Source organism: Cannabis sativa, chromosome X, assembly GCF_029168945.1.
Source record: "Cannabis sativa cultivar Pink pepper isolate KNU-18-1 chromosome X, ASM2916894v1, whole genome shotgun sequence".
NCBI classification, from domain to species: Eukaryota; Viridiplantae; Streptophyta; class Magnoliopsida; order Rosales; family Cannabaceae; genus Cannabis; species Cannabis sativa.
Window position 1 is genome coordinate 70814212 of NC_083610.1, and position 16532 is coordinate 70830743.

Below are 16532 nucleotides of genomic sequence, written 5' to 3' on the forward strand. Positions count from 1 at the left end.
ATACTGTGTTTGGTACATGGCTTGACTGGACTAAATATTGTTTTCTAAATTTTTTTAAATATTAATTAAATTATTAAAAAAAAATATACATCAACAAATAATTTTTTTTTTTAATTATTAATTTTTTCAAATTATTGTTTTAATAATTTAACAAGTTAAGCAACAAAAATGAAAATAAAATATTTTTAAATAATGTATAATATCTGGTACACATATATAAACAAAATAGTAAAAATATAACATTTATATAGTCAAATATAGTCAAAAGTACACATAATTAGCTCGGTTAGCAAAAAAACTAACTATTCTTGTTCATATAAACTACTATGCCTTCATAAATGCATACACAAAATATATGATAGCTTTAACATGAGATCTATCTAAATATTCAAGTCATATGTATTAATCTAATTGTTACTCACCACCTAAAGATAAACTCCATTTAGTAGTTATAAAGCCTTACACATTTTAAATTTAGTGACACCACATATAAGATATAAGTTATATTTTAATGTCTTTAGAGCCTCATCCATGGTTAATAAGGGTCATGACAAACTCTATCTTGGTAGCCTCATCCATATTTTTCAAAGCACTCACATTCCATGGTTGTTCAGCAAATATCTTTAGAGCTTTGATTTGATCAGCAACATGGAGGTTCATCTTTGTGATCTCTTCCCAAACAGAGTCATACATCTTGTTATTATCTCTATTTTTTAGCGTTTCAATGAGCAACTTCGTTTCCTCATGTGATTTCTCCATCATATTATCCAAAGACTTTGCTAGTTTTTCTAACCCAACACAAATATCTGAACCTGGTCTAGCTCTCTTCTTTCTTCCAGATTGGGATTGATTACCACTTGATTGGTTGACAGACATTGGGGAAAATGATGATTCTTCTTGCATTTCATTGCCATCATAATCATCTTCAAGATCGAATGCTTTAGCCATATCAGCTGGAGTTTCAGCGGCTTTTCCAGTTGCACGATCCGCTCCAAAGATATTAGCCAATCTGTCATAGATAGGAAATTGTTTACCCCTCCATCCGTCAGCGTCTTTGTGACTCTGAAATAATAAGTGATGAATTAGAATGTAGTTTATTAGTATTCATCAATTCGAAACCAACTAAACAAATTTAATATAAGTACCTACACATATGCATTCCATACTTCATCACTATCAACCTGAATGCACTTTAATATTTCGTTCCAACCAAACCCACTCACATTTAGCATGTCAAATACTATACTATATTGTTTCTTCCATATTTTTATCTTTGACTCAATGTGGGGGCTTGCTTTCAATCCAGAATTAGGACACTTAAAACGTAATTCTTTTTCAATTAATGGGTATGTTCCAGCTTTGAAGCCACCATCACAACGATAGCCACGCAACACACATGACTCTAACACTACCAATAACGCTTCCTCCTCCAAAATTGTCCAAGTACGACGACCCCCTTTCTTTGAGTTGGAAGTATGTTGCATGTTGTCTCCACTTTCCATTCCTATATAATACAAAATATTGGAAACCAATGATATACAACATCTACTAATTGAAGAAACATGTTATAAAATTATGTATAACAACTAATAAATATAAACGTACTTTTATTGCATAATTCAAACAAAAGTCTAAAACAAGCAGTCATATAAATTCAATTATACTAATCAACAACATTGAAAACAACATTTAATACAGCAAAATACTAATATCTACGGCCTCTACTTTCTCTCCATTCATTAAACATGTTTGTTGCCAAAGCATCTCTCCAAGTAGTCCATGCATCAGATGATTCAATAGTGGGAATAATGTTCACATCATCAAGAGTTTGGTTTTGTGAGCTATCTTGTGCATCTAATTCTGCTTCCATAGGATCATATGACATTTCTCTCCTAATAAGGTTATGAAGAAGACAACAAGCAGTCATTATTCTACATTGAGTTTTGATTGGATAAAAAGAAGGGCTTCTCAATATAGCCCATCGAATCTTAAGCAAACCGAAACAACGTTCTATAATATTTCTAGCAGATGAATGTTTCATGTTAAAAAATTCTTTCTCATTTGTAGGTGCACATCCATGTTGCCATTCTGACAAATGATATCTTGTTCCTCTGTATGGTGCAAGAAACCCTTCACAATTGGTATAACCAGCATCCACAAGATAATAATAACCTAACAAAAATAAATATATATTATTGAGGACTCTATGTGGTTTAAGGTATAAATTAAAGTGCATTGCACATTTCAAAACAAACTCTACCTTCAGGAACTCTTAAACCATGTGCTCTACTTATTCCATCTCGTAGAACTCTTGAGTCTGATGCCGAACCTTCCCAACCCGGTAAAACAAATATAAAATTCATATTCCGATCACAAACTCCTAACATATTGGTGGTAACCTTGCCCTTTCTATTTCGATAGCTCGGCTTGTCAATTTGACTAACATACACCTCAATATGTGTCCCATCTAATGCTCCTAAACAATTCTTTACAAAATAAAGCCAACAAAATATTAATTTGAATATAAACACTAAATTTTAATGGTCCAAAATCTAATAACTTCTTAGTTAAAAATTGTTAATATACCTTGAAACATTTCCATCTATCGTCATTGTAACTTTCTGAAACAGGTTCTGGCACAACTAACAAGCTAGCTTGTAATCGAAGAACTCCACTCAATACCGCATTGAAGTATCTACTAACAGTTTCACCCGACCGCTTGAACTTATGGTGAATTGTTCTATTTTTAACATGATGAGCAAGTATATTTAAGAAAATACATACTTGCTCTTCTATAGTCACCAATCCATCTACTTTTAATCTCCCATTATGTCTAAGTAACTCACATAATACACCAAAAGTTCTTCTATCCATTCGAAGTTCGTTCACACACTCTATATCACCACTTCGTATATAAGTATCTAGTATACTTAGCCTAGTCTCATTATTCACAAAAGTTCGATTTTTAAGCATGTGTTTTTCATAATATTGTTGAACTTTGATATAGGCATTTATTAGCACTAAAATACCCATTATTATTCGTCTAAAATGTAAATTTCTTGCAAGCACAAACACCACAATGTCCATCTCGTCCATAACTATTAAAGAAATTAAAAAAAAAATATAAAATATAAGATATCATGATAAAGACATGTGTAAACTAACAAAAATTATACAATTAATAATTAAAAACATCAACCAATTATCCTAACTTTAATGTTAAAATATATAATTTAATTCAACTATTATCTTAACTTTTTTTTTTATACGAAGGTGTCACATAAGTAAAATATTCTTCGCCAATCAAAGTATGCAAGAAATTTCAAGAAGAATAAAAAACTATATATAATACTTAAACAAAATTATCCATTACTAAATATATACACATACACTACACACTCCCTTAATACACCCTTCGTACATACACAATTAATCAATTTCCTTATTATTTTTCTTGTTAATTTAATAATACATAAACTAATCAAATAATATAAAGTAACAAAAGCATACAATGTTTAAAATACTAAAATCAATTAAAGAGCATTCATCATCGTAAGCCTAACGACCAAGGTGTTGTAATGAATTGATATTACTCCTATGTGTATGTATATTAGTAGCTTGAAGTAGAGAACTTAATCAAAATCAATATTGCATATAGCTTAAATGATTAGGATTTTTGGTCTCTTTACTTTATTTGGAAAAAAGGTAAATTGTGAAAGGAGATGGAATAGGCTATAGTCGAAGTCTTAAAAAAAATTGGTCTAAATCTAAGCTAATTAATTTTAATAGAATTCGTTTACAATGATTTTCTATATTTTTTTTTATAAATATAATTAGTGTTAGATGATACAAAGAATAATTAACAAAATTCTCATAGCAATTTATATTTTGAGAACCAACTGAAATTTAAGACAAAAGGGAACGAATCAGAGGAGGAATAGATGCACTCTCAATCCCAACTTCAAAATAGGCATATATTTTATAGATCTAGATCTGATTAAAACCCAAAAAATTGAAAAAGCAAAATAAAAAAATATACAAGTAAAATCTGAAAAATAGAGCACAGAAAAAAAAGTAAAGAGATGAAAAAAAAAATAAAAGAAAAAAAGAACAATGAAATACCTCACATTGGTGGTGGGAGCTCAAGTACGTCGGTGGTGAGAACGTGGCGGTGAGGTGGTGAGACTTCGTGACAGTGATGGTGGTGAGGTTTCGTGATGGCGGTCGGAGAGGATACGGCAAGAGTGGTGCGACTACTCCTTCAGACAGTGAAGCCAAGAGTTTGTGGGAAGGTGAAGGGTTTGGAAAAATAAAGCATTCCCACCTAATCCCACCTTTTAAGTTGGGACTAGTTATCCCATAAAAAAAAGGCATTAAATTTAGTCAATGGACTAATAATCTGGTCAAAATTTATCACCAAACATGGGCTTAGGATTAATAAACCCAGTCCCACTCCTTTTCCTGATGCCCAAACGGGCCCTCAATGTGTTTGGCCCTTAAAACACTTAGCTACCTGTAAATGATATTTTAGTGATCTAAGAAATAGTCACTGAAACAAGAGTTCATCCATTTACTTCTATTTAGCTAAGCTCGAAGGGAATCATCACTTGACTTCTATACACCAATAGAAGCTATAGATTCCATATTTATGTTCAACGCTCCCACTCAATCATACTATCATGTTCCCAAAATATACGTATCACCCTGACCCAAAAGTAGGCTTAACTAATAAATCAAAGAACATGAATAACACTCCTGAGATTGAGCCTAAGCATATCAGGATTTAAATTCTTTTAATCTAAGATCAACTAGTGATATTGACTTGGACAGATACAACGGTAAGTTTATAATATCTTGATAAGTTCAATATCGGTCTAGTCCAATGTATACTCCATACATTCGAAACTAGTATACTTTACCAATGTCCTGGAAAGAATGTAACACTTAATCCAAGTGTAAGTACACATCATCGCTGATTATCACATCATTGTATATCCAAAACACTGATGAAACAGGGACTTAGTCTTTTGAATCATATAATCACAATCACATTCCACTGTGTTGACAATACTGTAATTGTGAATAAATATATGTTTTGGACTTAACTGATTTTGTGCATATATTAAATATATATATATTAAACCATAAACATGAAAAATTCATGCAAACATAAATCACTTCAAACTTCTTAGATTGATAACTAATCAGATTGTAATGGGTTTTATTTAAGGCACAAAACCCAACAAACTCCCACTTGCACTAACATAAAATAAATTGCGCATTCCAATCAATCTGTTGTCTTGATCTTCAGATCAAGTGTAGTATAATTGTATCCACCCAAACTTCTGGAACCAGGTTCATAAAAATATTATGAAACATCCTTTACTATATGCTTTACTCATCAAGGGATACTGAAATCCTTACTACTTATTAAGTACATCTGAATAAACAGAAGACATATCTCTCATATTTTAAAATTTGGAACTGAGATAATACAGTGTAGAATTTTCTTCAGCAAAATAACTTTCTCGTAATTTCGAATTTGCAAAGTTATAAATCTTCTCTGGTAGAGCTTGAATTATTATAGAAGGGTTTTTACACTCTTGTAGAATAACTCCTCCACCCCCAGAGTAACCACCATCTCAAATTCTTAAATGAGTTGGGGGTATATATAAGGATAACTAATATACAGTTCCTTAATATCTAACATATAGATCCCTTGCATAAATCTTTCTTGAGTATCTCCTAACGTTCCTTATTTGATTACATCTCAGATAGCTCCCACTCAATAGTAGATGTCTGGTTAAATAATATTTTTAACCTCTTATTGTTTGGAGGGATATCTAGTTGTGACTTATTGTATTAGTCTGAAACTGTAAGTTTCTTTTAAGACTAAATCATCAACATAGAAGTCTAGTATTTGAAGTGTAAAATACTCGCTAGAGATTAAGTAATCAAATTAAGATACCATAAAATGTTATGAGGATTAGAAATCTTGGCTCAAGTCATTCGAATAGACTATGCAAGAATTCTTCTATCTTATTCTCATAATTCTGATAAGTTATTTCTATCCACATGAATGGTTAGATTTGCTTTCTCAGTAGTGTTCTTAAGTTCCTATCACAAGTGTCAACCAAATGAAGATGGGTAAAGAATTTTAAAATTCTCCCACTCAATTAAGGTAGTGTGATACATTATCAAAGAACTTTATTGGTATCATTATTTATTACAACAGTAAATCTAAACTGGAACATATAATCAAGATCAAGGATTTATTCTGATAATAGCTAATTTATTATATTACTTCCATGTTTAAAGAAACTATGTGTTACAGGGAGTACTGTGGAATAAAGTCCACCCCTAAGAATATAGAGATTATGATCCACCCCTAAAGGTTATAGAGATCATGATTCTTTAAGTGTTATAGAGATTATGTTGAGTTGAATATAATCCAGAGTTCATTAGATATAAAAGATCGTTGAACTGCATATTATTCTTAACTTTTCTCCACCCCTATCAGATCAAAAGATCATTTTATTGAACAAATTCTGAATAATTATTTTAGAATTAACAATTATTCATAAACATAGAAATAATTTCTAGTGTTTATGTAGTAATAACTCTATGAAGAGTTTAAAATATTATAGAATTTGTACCAATAATTAAAAAAAACACTTACACATACAAACATATAAATATAATTGGTAATCGTTGTTTAAGATAAAGTAGATGAAGCTCAACTCATAAATTACAATTTATTTTAAAAAAATAATTATAAAATTAAAGAAAAATTGTTTTGCAACATTATGAGAAAAGAACAGGGATAAAAATCCCAAACTAATAATTGAAATCCAAATTGTTTTTAAACTGAAACAATTAATTCAAAAATAAATAAACGAGCTTCATCTTTATCTTGGACGAACTCCACCCCTTTGTCCAACTTTCGATTCAACTCACTAAGATAGCACCTGAGTTCAAGCAGCTTGGGCTATAATAAGAAGAAAAACAAATAAACAGGGTTAGTAGTCCAGAATTAATAATCCAATTGGATAATAATCCACTAAAACTCATCAGTTTATAGAAAGAATACCTTGTTTCTTTGCAAGAAGTTTAGGACATTGGGGTTTCCAATGGCCTTTCTCATTGCAGTAGAAACACTTTCCTTTTAGTGTATCACCAAGAGCAGCAGCCTTTTTGTTCTTAACTGTTTTCACAGCTTAAGCTCGCTTCTTGGTATTTTTCCACTTCTTCTTTGTCTTGGGTCTTGAAGTAGATGCTACATGTGCCTTAGGTTTAATCGTCCCATTACCATTTCCAGAATTCTGAGGTTTACTCCCTTTCTTCTTGGGTCCTCCAATCAAATTTTCATATGTCTGAAGGTCATTGACTAATGTGTGAAAGTCTTGCTCCTTTTCATTCATGACATTATTTGATGTATAGGGCAGAAAAGCTGCAGTCAGACTATTCAAGATAAGACTTACTTGAGTTGTCTGATCCATTTCAGTACCATGATTTTGGGCTTCTTGGAAATAACCTGCCATTTGGAGAAGGTGATCACACGCATTCTGATGGGGTTCCATCCGTGCATTGATGAATTTCTGCAGCCGTGTCGGTTTTTGCAAACCTTGTTTTTAAGGTGTCAACCATGCTAGAAAGCATGAAGTATCGAGCTTTATTGTTAGCATTCTGCCAACGCTCGAACTTCTCTTTAACATCTTTAGTTGCATTGTCACCCGACTGTTCAGGAGACGGCTCAGTTAACACAAACAGGGCACTTTCACCTATGAGAGCAATATTAATGTTCTCATTCCATTTTGGGAAGTTAGATCCATTTAGCTTATTTTTAGTCAAGAGTGATAACATGGAATTTGACATGGCTATACAGGATACTACAAAATAATAAATAGAAATCAATTATGGTTTAACACAAAATCTAATTCATAAATTATTAGCACATAGGAAGTAGGAATGACAAGAGAAAATACTAAAAATATAAAATCCTAAATAATTTCCAAGGTTTTCAACAAACTGATATCAGTGTCCCGTTTAGGCGAGAGTCAAAGCTACCATCCATTGAATAGAGTTGTCAGCTCATCCAAAATAATAAATATTCTAGCAACCTTTTATTCGATCGAAAAGAGAATCCGGCGTTGTCCCGTTTAGGCGAGAGTCAAGGTCATTTCTATTTCATGAGCTTCCACCATTAGGGTGATCAATACTAATATAAAACACTTACAAATATACTTATCTTTCGAGATTAAACAGTGCTAAGTTGCTAATGAACGTTCCTCCATTAGGGAGGATTACTCACTAAAACAAAAGTTATGTAAAACCAACAATGGAGATCGAATTTCTTAATAATAATAAAGCTCATTATTTAAAATGTATTTTCTTTTATTATTTATAATATATATTCATTAAATATCAAATTTAGAATAAAACTCTAAATAGAATTTAATTTAATATTTATAAAATTATACTTAGATGGTTATGAAAATAAATTGAATTATTTCCATCTTAGTATCAATTTTCCAATAAATATTAAGAAAATTATTTAATTTAAGTTGTATTAATTTAAATTAATTTGCAACTCAAATTTAAATTTTTAGTAGAATATATTTATTGTATTTCGAAAAAATATAAAACTATACTATTTTCGAAATAATTACTAAAAAAATACTTTAAGCAAAAATATTATCTATCTAGATTTTCTTTTGACTAATTAATTCAATTTCTAATAATAATATATTTTAGTTCATTTATTTTAAATTAATCATTAAATGAAAAAAATCATTGATTTAAGTTGGTTCAAAAATTAATTAAAATAAATAATTAATTTACAACTTTAATCTATTTTTTAAGATAAATTCAAAATCATATTGCATAATCAAATGAAATTTTGAAATTGATTAATAAAATAAATAAAATATATTTTGAAAATTATTCAAATTTAAGTTGTAAAAAAAATTTCAACTTAAAATAATTTTCTATTTAATTAAATGTCATGAAAAAAAATATTTAAGTATCATGATGAAAATCAACTTAGATATTTTATTTTTCAATTTAATTAAATACATTAAATTCAAGAAATAAATAATTAAGTATAGAGAAGGCTTAATTATTAATCTCTAGTTTAATACTAGGAAAAATATTCTTACCTTTAATTGTACCAAAATTAATTATAAAACAATTAATTTCACAATGTATAATATTTTCCTATTTAATATTAGAAAAAATAACTAGTCTAGAAATAACTATCTAGAAAATATCTTAATTTAACTAAGTATCTTTTCAAAATTTTGAAAAATATCTAATTTAAGTTGTTATTGTTAGGTTTTATGCCCTAAATAAAACTCATTTCAATATAATCAGATTTACTTATTAATATAGATCAGAAATAACATTTGATGTTGCATGGCTCACATGATTTATTTCATGATTATATGTACATAATGTATAAATTCATCTGAAACCCTTTTCACATACTTGATCGTGTTTATTGTGCCGTCAACACATTGGAAAGTAAATGTAACACCCTAACTAACATAGGCGTATTACCTGATTTTTAAACATGCTGTGCAGCTCGTTACTAATCAACGAGGTTTATGGAAAACGTGATTAATTAAAATTTTTGCTTTTTAATTAAACTTGTAAAATAATATTACAAAAGACTCGGGATCCCGATTACAAAATCATTTACAAAAAGCTTTAACTGTTCATACAAAATAGATGTCGCCTAGCGACTAGTTACAAAATCAGCCTCGCTGTCCCGAGGATCGTACTCTCCAGGCCTAACCGCCCCGACATGTACAATCTTCACAAGCTCGTTCACGGTCCATCAGCTTTAGCCTTGCCTTTACCTACACATAAACGTAGAACTGTGAGTCGACAGACTCAGTAAGAAAAGCATAATAATACTCATACATAAATCCCTGTCATGATCAGACGCCCATACCCCTGATCACCACCCTAACAGCCGTGTCCAACACGATACTGAGTCCCGCTACTGCCGTGTCCAACACGGTACTGAGCCACTACTGCCGTGTCCAACACGATACTGAGTTCTGAACGTTCATAGGGACGGTACTATTGACACGTAACAACCTGATCGGTCGAACCGGCCATACTCCGCCGCCGGTCATACTCCAAATTTCGTACCGACGTGTTACTATATCCACCTGATCGGTCGAACCGGTCATACTCCGGCTGCTGGTCATACTCCAGCCTGTACCGACGTCACAGGGTTGGATGGTTCGAAGCCAACATACATAACTAATGTAATCTAACAGGCTTCCTACATGCACGCTAAACATGTAATCTACATATGCATACTGTTATACTAATCTTACCTGGATTCCGAATTCAGGTGTGCCGTCAACTCGATCGGAACTTAACTGCGCGGTGGATTACAGGCTCCTAAACCATAAAAATCACAACACTATAAGTGACACGCTAAATCACTTCCCGGGGACTTAAACTAGGAACTAAAAGTTTCGCTATCGATAAAAAGCATGGCAATACCCCTTAAAACATAAAATCGAGGAAATCTAGGGTTTCTTAAAATTCCCCAACCGGTAGACCGGTTCTGCAACCGGAATTCCGATTCTGGGAATTACTGGACCCTCATCCGGAATTCCGGTTGCACAACCGGAATTCCAGTTCCTCGCAGGAATTTTTCAAAAATTCATAACTCGATCAATTCCAACCCAAATCACACAAGATCTTCCAGACCTGTTCTATATGACCCAAATAATCATTCAAAGGCAACAAGACTACCCAGAACTCACAGATTCACAAAACACCATTAGAGACCAAGCTTTGAGTTCCAAAACTCAAACTTGGTTAGAATCCACTAACATGCAATCAAACTAGATTAAACCTACATAATCATGCATAACTAAACCTCTGAAAAAGAAAACAACCAACTACAGCAAGTAATTACAGATTCAACATAGATTTTTCAAAATTCATGTTCTTGAGCTAAAAACTTCAAAACTTGAATTTAAGCAACCATCATGCAAACACTAGCTCTAAACTACTTGAAATAGCAAGATTAAACCACAGAAAATAACCACAATTCACAGCAGCAAGAACATAATAAAATCAAGCATGCATCATCATCTTTTCACACATTTTTTCTAAAATTACAAAAAGAAAAGGTTAGAAACTTTACCAAGGATTTGAAGAACACTTAGATTGAAGGAAACTAGCTTTAAAATCAAAAATTCCAGCCCTTGGAACACTCTTCCAGCCGAGAGAGAAAGAGAGGAAAAGAGAGAGTGTGTGATTTTGAAGTGTTTTTCTATTTTTTTTTACTAAGTGTAGAAAATGAAAAGAAAATGACTTTTAAGGCATATTACACTTAATTTCAGCCAAATAAAACATAATAAAACATTTATTTTTCATTTAACAAAATCACAAAAAGACAAAATATCATTGGGGCAAAAAGACCATTTTGCCCCTCCACACCAAAATCACATAAATAACTCTAAAGGGGTATTTTTGGGAAATTCTAAATTCCCGGCCATTCCCGACATTCCCAATGTCTACTAACCCGTCCCAAGCTACTAACATACTAAGTTGTGATTTCTACTGAGCCAAACACCGGGTTCCAAAATACCGGGCACCGGAATGCAAAATTATGCAATCTACTACATGACATAAAAATGCATTTTGAATTCAATAAATAACAGTATAATAAATTATTTAAATGGCTATAAATAATTTTCATAATTAATCATAATTAACTGCTAATTTCCAAATTAAACTAAGCGGTCTTTACAACTATCCCCCCCTTAAAAGGATTTCGTCCCCGAAATCTAACCTGAATAACTCTGGATATTGAGCTCTCATATCTGACTCTAGCTCCCAGGTGGCTTCCTCCACCTTGCTGTTTCTCCAGAGAACCTTGACCAATGCTATGGTCTTATTTCGAAGGACTTTATCCTTTCCATCCAGGATCTGCACTGGCTGTTCCTCATAAGTCATGTCTGGCTGTAGCTCAAGGCTCTCATAACTGAGTATATGAGAGGGATCTGAAACGTATTTTCTCAACATCGAGACATGGAATACGTTGTGAACTGCTGATAAGGCTGGAGGCAATGCTAACCGATATGCCACTTGACCTATCTTCTCGAGAATCTCAAAAGGTCCCGTAAATCTAGGGCATAACTTGCCTCTTTTCCCGAAACGTTTAATCCCCTTCATCGGAGATACCCGTAAAAACACATGGTCCCCTACTTGGAACTCAACATCTCTGCGTTTCGAATCTGCATAACTCTTCTGTCTGCTCTGTGAGGCAAGCATTCTAGCTTTTATCTTTTCTATTGCCTCATTGGTCCGCTGCACTGACTCTGGACCTAGGTACTTCCTCTCCCCTGTCTCATCCCAGTGGATGGGAGATCTACACTTCCTACCGTATAACAGTTCATAGGGAGCCATCCCTTTCGTACTCTGATAACTGTTGTTGTAAGAAAATTCTATCAACGGTAGATACTTATTCCATGAGCCTTCGAAATCCATAACACAGGCTCTCAACATGTCCTCCAATATCTAAATTGTCCTTTCGGACTGACCATCTGTCTGAGGATGGAACGCTGTACTGAATTTCAGCTTTGTACCCATTGCTCGTTGCAAACTCTGCCAAAATTTGGAGGTGAACTTCGGATCCCTGTCCGAAACTATAGACTTCGGTACCCCGTGAAGTCTCACTATCTCTCTGACATACAACTCTGCCAACTGATCCACTGTAAATGTTGTTCTAACCGGCAGAAAATGAGCAGATTTCATAAATCGATCCACCACTACCCAGATGGAATCAAATAAACCCGTGGTCCTAGGTAACCCGACCACAAAATCCATCGTGATATCTTCCCATTTCCATTCTGGTAGGGTTAAAGGCTGCAACAACCCTGTTGGTCTCTGATGTTCAGCCTTAATCTGCTGACAAGTGAGGCATCTCGATACGAATTCTACCAAATTCTTCTTCATACCGCTCCACCAGAAGTACGGTTTAAGATCTTGGTACATCTTAGTGGTGTCGGGATGCAGAGAATACGGAGTAGAATGAGCCTTCTCAAAGATCTCATTCCTAAGTTCCACACTATTTGGAACACAAACCCTAGCTTTATATAAAAGCATCCCGCTGTCTGACACTGAAAAGTCTTTGGCTTGACCAGCCAACACCTCATCTCTGATCTTCACTAACTCTGGATCCGTCCTCTGAGCGACTTTTATTCTTTCCAACAGGTCAGATTGCAGCGTTAAGTTGTGAAGCTGACCTACCACCAACTCAATGCTGGATCTAACCATATCCTCTGCTAGCTGAGGTGAGATCTGAACCATACTAGCTACTTGCCCGGGACCCTTTCTGCTCAGGGCATCGGCCACTACATTGGCTTTTCCGGGGTGATAGAGGATCTCACAGTCGTAATCTTTCACTAATTCCAACCAACGCCTTTGTCTCATATTCAAATCCTTCTGAGTAAAGAAATATTTGAGACTTTTATGGTCGGTATAGATTTCACACTTTTCCCCATAAAGATAATGTCGCCAAATCTTCAATGCCAAAACCACTGCGGCCAACTCCAGGTCATGAGTCGGGTATCGCTGCTCATAATCCTTTAACTGACGGGAGGCATAAGCGATAACCTGATCGGCTTGCATCAATACACACCCCAAACCATGTTTGGATGCGTCACAATAAACTACGAACTTCTCCTTATCGGAAGGCAAAGCTAGCACTGGAGCGGTAATCAACCTCTGTTTTAGCTCCTGAAAACTAGCTTCGCACTTATCTGACCAGATAAACCGCTGATTTTTCTTTGTAAGTTCGGTTAGGGGCATTGAGATTTTTGAAAACCCTTCCACGAACCTACGGTAGTACCCAGCTAAACCCAAGAAGCTTCTGATCTCTGTCACTGTCTTCGGTCTCGGCCAATCCCTGACGGATTCAATTTTCCCGGGATCCACCTTGATCCCATCTTTGCTCACAATGTGCCCTAGGAAGGACACCTGAGATAGCCAGAACTCACATTTCTTAAACTTGGCATAAAGCTTGTGTTCCCGAAGCCGTTGCAGTACCATCTGAAGATGTAATTCATGCTCCTCTTCTGATTGAGATTACACGAGGATGTCGTCGATAAACACAATCACACAGATATCGAGGAAATCCTTGAATACTCTATTCATCAAGTCCATGAATGTTGCAGGAGCATTGGTTAGTCCGAATGACATAACCAGAAATTCGTAATGTCCATACCTAGTGCGGAAAGCCGTCTTGGGAATGTCCTCCTCTCAGATTCTCAACTGATGATAACCCGAATGGAGATCAATCTTAGAAAAGACCGTCTTCCCCTGAAGCTGATCGAACAAATCATCGATCCTAGGTAATGGATATTTATTCTTCACCGTCAGCTTGTTCAATTCCCTATAGTCGATGCACATCCTCATAGATCCATCCTTCTTCTTCACGAATAAAACCGGGGCTCCCCAGGGTGACACACTGGGCCGATTAAACCCTATGTCAAGCAACCCTTGGAGCTGAATCTTTAATTCCTTAAGTTCAGCTGGAGCCATCCTATACGGGGCTTTGGAAATCGGTTCCACCCCTGGTGCCAAGTCTATCCCGAAGTCAATCTCTCGCTGAGGTGGTAACCCTGGAAGTTCTTCGGGAAAAATATCCAAAAATTCCCGAACCACTTTGATATCCTCTGGCCGAATGGTATCTGGCCGAGTGGTGTCCACCACCACTGCCAGAAACCCTAAACAACCGCCGTGCAACAATTCTCTAGCTGACATGGCCGAAATCACCGGGATCCGAGATCCCTGAACTGAACCAACAAACACAAATGGTTCTTCACTTTCCGGTTGGAAGATCACCATCTTCCTTTTACAATCAATGCTCGCCGAATATTTAGATAGGAAATCCATTCCTAAAATAATATCGAACTCTACTAAACTCATCTCTATCAGATCAGCACTTAACTCCCTACCATCTATCCTGATCGGCATAGACCTAATCCATCTGTTGGAGATAACCAACTCTCCGCCAGGTAATAGGGTTCCAAACCCTGATTCATATCTATCGTACGGTCTATCCAATTTACTAAAGACTCTGGCCGCCACATAAGAATGTGTAGCCCCAGAATCAAACAAAGACCGAATATAGCGAGTTATTAATAGAAAGCCGACTCCGTGACAACCGATGGGCCGGCATCCGCATCGCCCGAGTGATGGCGAACACCCCGCCGGAGTGGGTATCGCCGAGCTCTCGGTGCCTACGAACGGAGCCGGGGACGATCCCTCTTGAAGTGTCCGGCATGCCACGGTGAAAGCAACCCCGACCTTTGCACTCACCCCGATGGTGCCTTTTGCGCCTAGGGCACTCAGATAGGAGAATCGGGTCTCGCACCACCAGACGACTCCTCTCGTTCGGTTCCCCCGAACCTCTTGTTCTGACTCGAGCCACCGGAAGCAGTGGGTGCTCTCTTCCTCTGATCAATGGCCGAACCGCTACTCCCCCTGCTAAAGCCTGATGCAGGAGGGGTAGGAGCCCCGCCACTCGCCGGAGTACTAGCTGACTCCGACATACACCCAACTGCGCCCTCAGCTCGCAGTGCCTTCTCCACCATCTGAGCATAGGTGGTGCTGTCGTCCGTGGTGATCATCAAGTCGTGTTTAATCTTCGCATTCAACCCATCCAGGTACTTATCTTTCTTGCTGAAGTCAGTCGGCACAATTCTCGAGGCTAACCTCTCCAACCGATCAAACTGAGTAGTATACTCAGTGACTAATCAACTTAAATCTGAATATCTTTTGAATTTCAAATTTCAAAATTAAGTTGAGGAATTTTAGGCATTGGTTATTAAGATTCTTTAGATATTTTTTAAGTTAATATCTTTTCGAATATTAACTAAAAATGGAATATTTTAGATATTTTTAAGTTAACATCTTTTCAAATATTAACTTAAAATGGAATATTTTCAAATTAAGTGGTTACAACTTAATTTTTGATATTTAATTAAATTTAAATTTGAAAATATTTAAGTTCTAGATTTTTTCTAATATAACTTAAATTAGATATTTTTTCAAATTTTGTGGAAAAGATACTTAGTCAAATAAGATATTTTCTAGATAGTTATTTCTAGACTACTTATTATTTCTAATATTAAATAGGAAAATATTATACATTGTGAAATTAATTATTTAAATAATTAATTTCGGTATAATTTATTTTAAGTATATTTTTTCCTAGTATTAAACTAGAGATTAATAATTAAGCCTTCTCTACACTTAATTATTTATTTCTTGAATTTAATACATTTAATTAATTTGAAAATTAAATATCTAAGTTGATTCTCATCATCATACTTAAATATTTCTTTTTCATGACACTTAATTAAATTGAAAATTATTTTTAGTTGAAATTTATTTTTTCAACTAAATTTAAATAATTTTCAAAATATATTTTTTCTTTATTTTATTAATCAAATTTCGAAATTGCATTTCTTAAATGCTGGAATTTCAAATTT

At 34.5% G+C, this 16532-nt stretch overlaps 1 protein-coding gene and 1 pseudogene across 1 annotated transcript; both read right to left on the minus strand.

Annotated features, from left to right (window-relative positions):
- Positions 1 to 226: 226 nt before the first annotated feature.
- On the minus strand, positions 227 to 3210 carry LOC115725271 (uncharacterized; annotated as a pseudogene).
- LOC133029017 (protein ANTAGONIST OF LIKE HETEROCHROMATIN PROTEIN 1-like) lies at positions 1706 to 3096 on the minus strand. Its single transcript, XM_061106249.1, has 3 exons — positions 2587 to 3096; positions 2261 to 2486; positions 1706 to 2172 (listed from the first exon to the last, which is right to left on the minus strand). The coding sequence occupies exons 1-3, from the start codon at positions 3094 to 3096 to the stop codon at positions 1706 to 1708; spliced, it is 1203 nt and encodes a 400-aa protein (XP_060962232.1).
- Positions 3211 to 16532: the final 13322 nt, after the last annotated feature.

Excerpts from the sequence above, each read along its gene's own strand:
- LOC133029017 (XM_061106249.1), bottom strand. The coding sequence starts at position 3,096 with ATGGACGAGATGGACATTGTGGTGTTTGTGCTTGCAAGAAATTTACAT. Across the intron at positions 2,487-2,586 it reads ATAGATGGAAATGTTTCAAG|AATTGTTTAGGAGCATTAGA; the intron begins GTATATTAACAA and ends TATTTTGTAAAG. Across the intron at positions 2,173-2,260 it reads TGGTTTAAGAGTTCCTGAAG|GTTATTATTATCTTGTGGAT; the intron begins GTAGAGTTTGTT and ends TATTTTTGTTAG.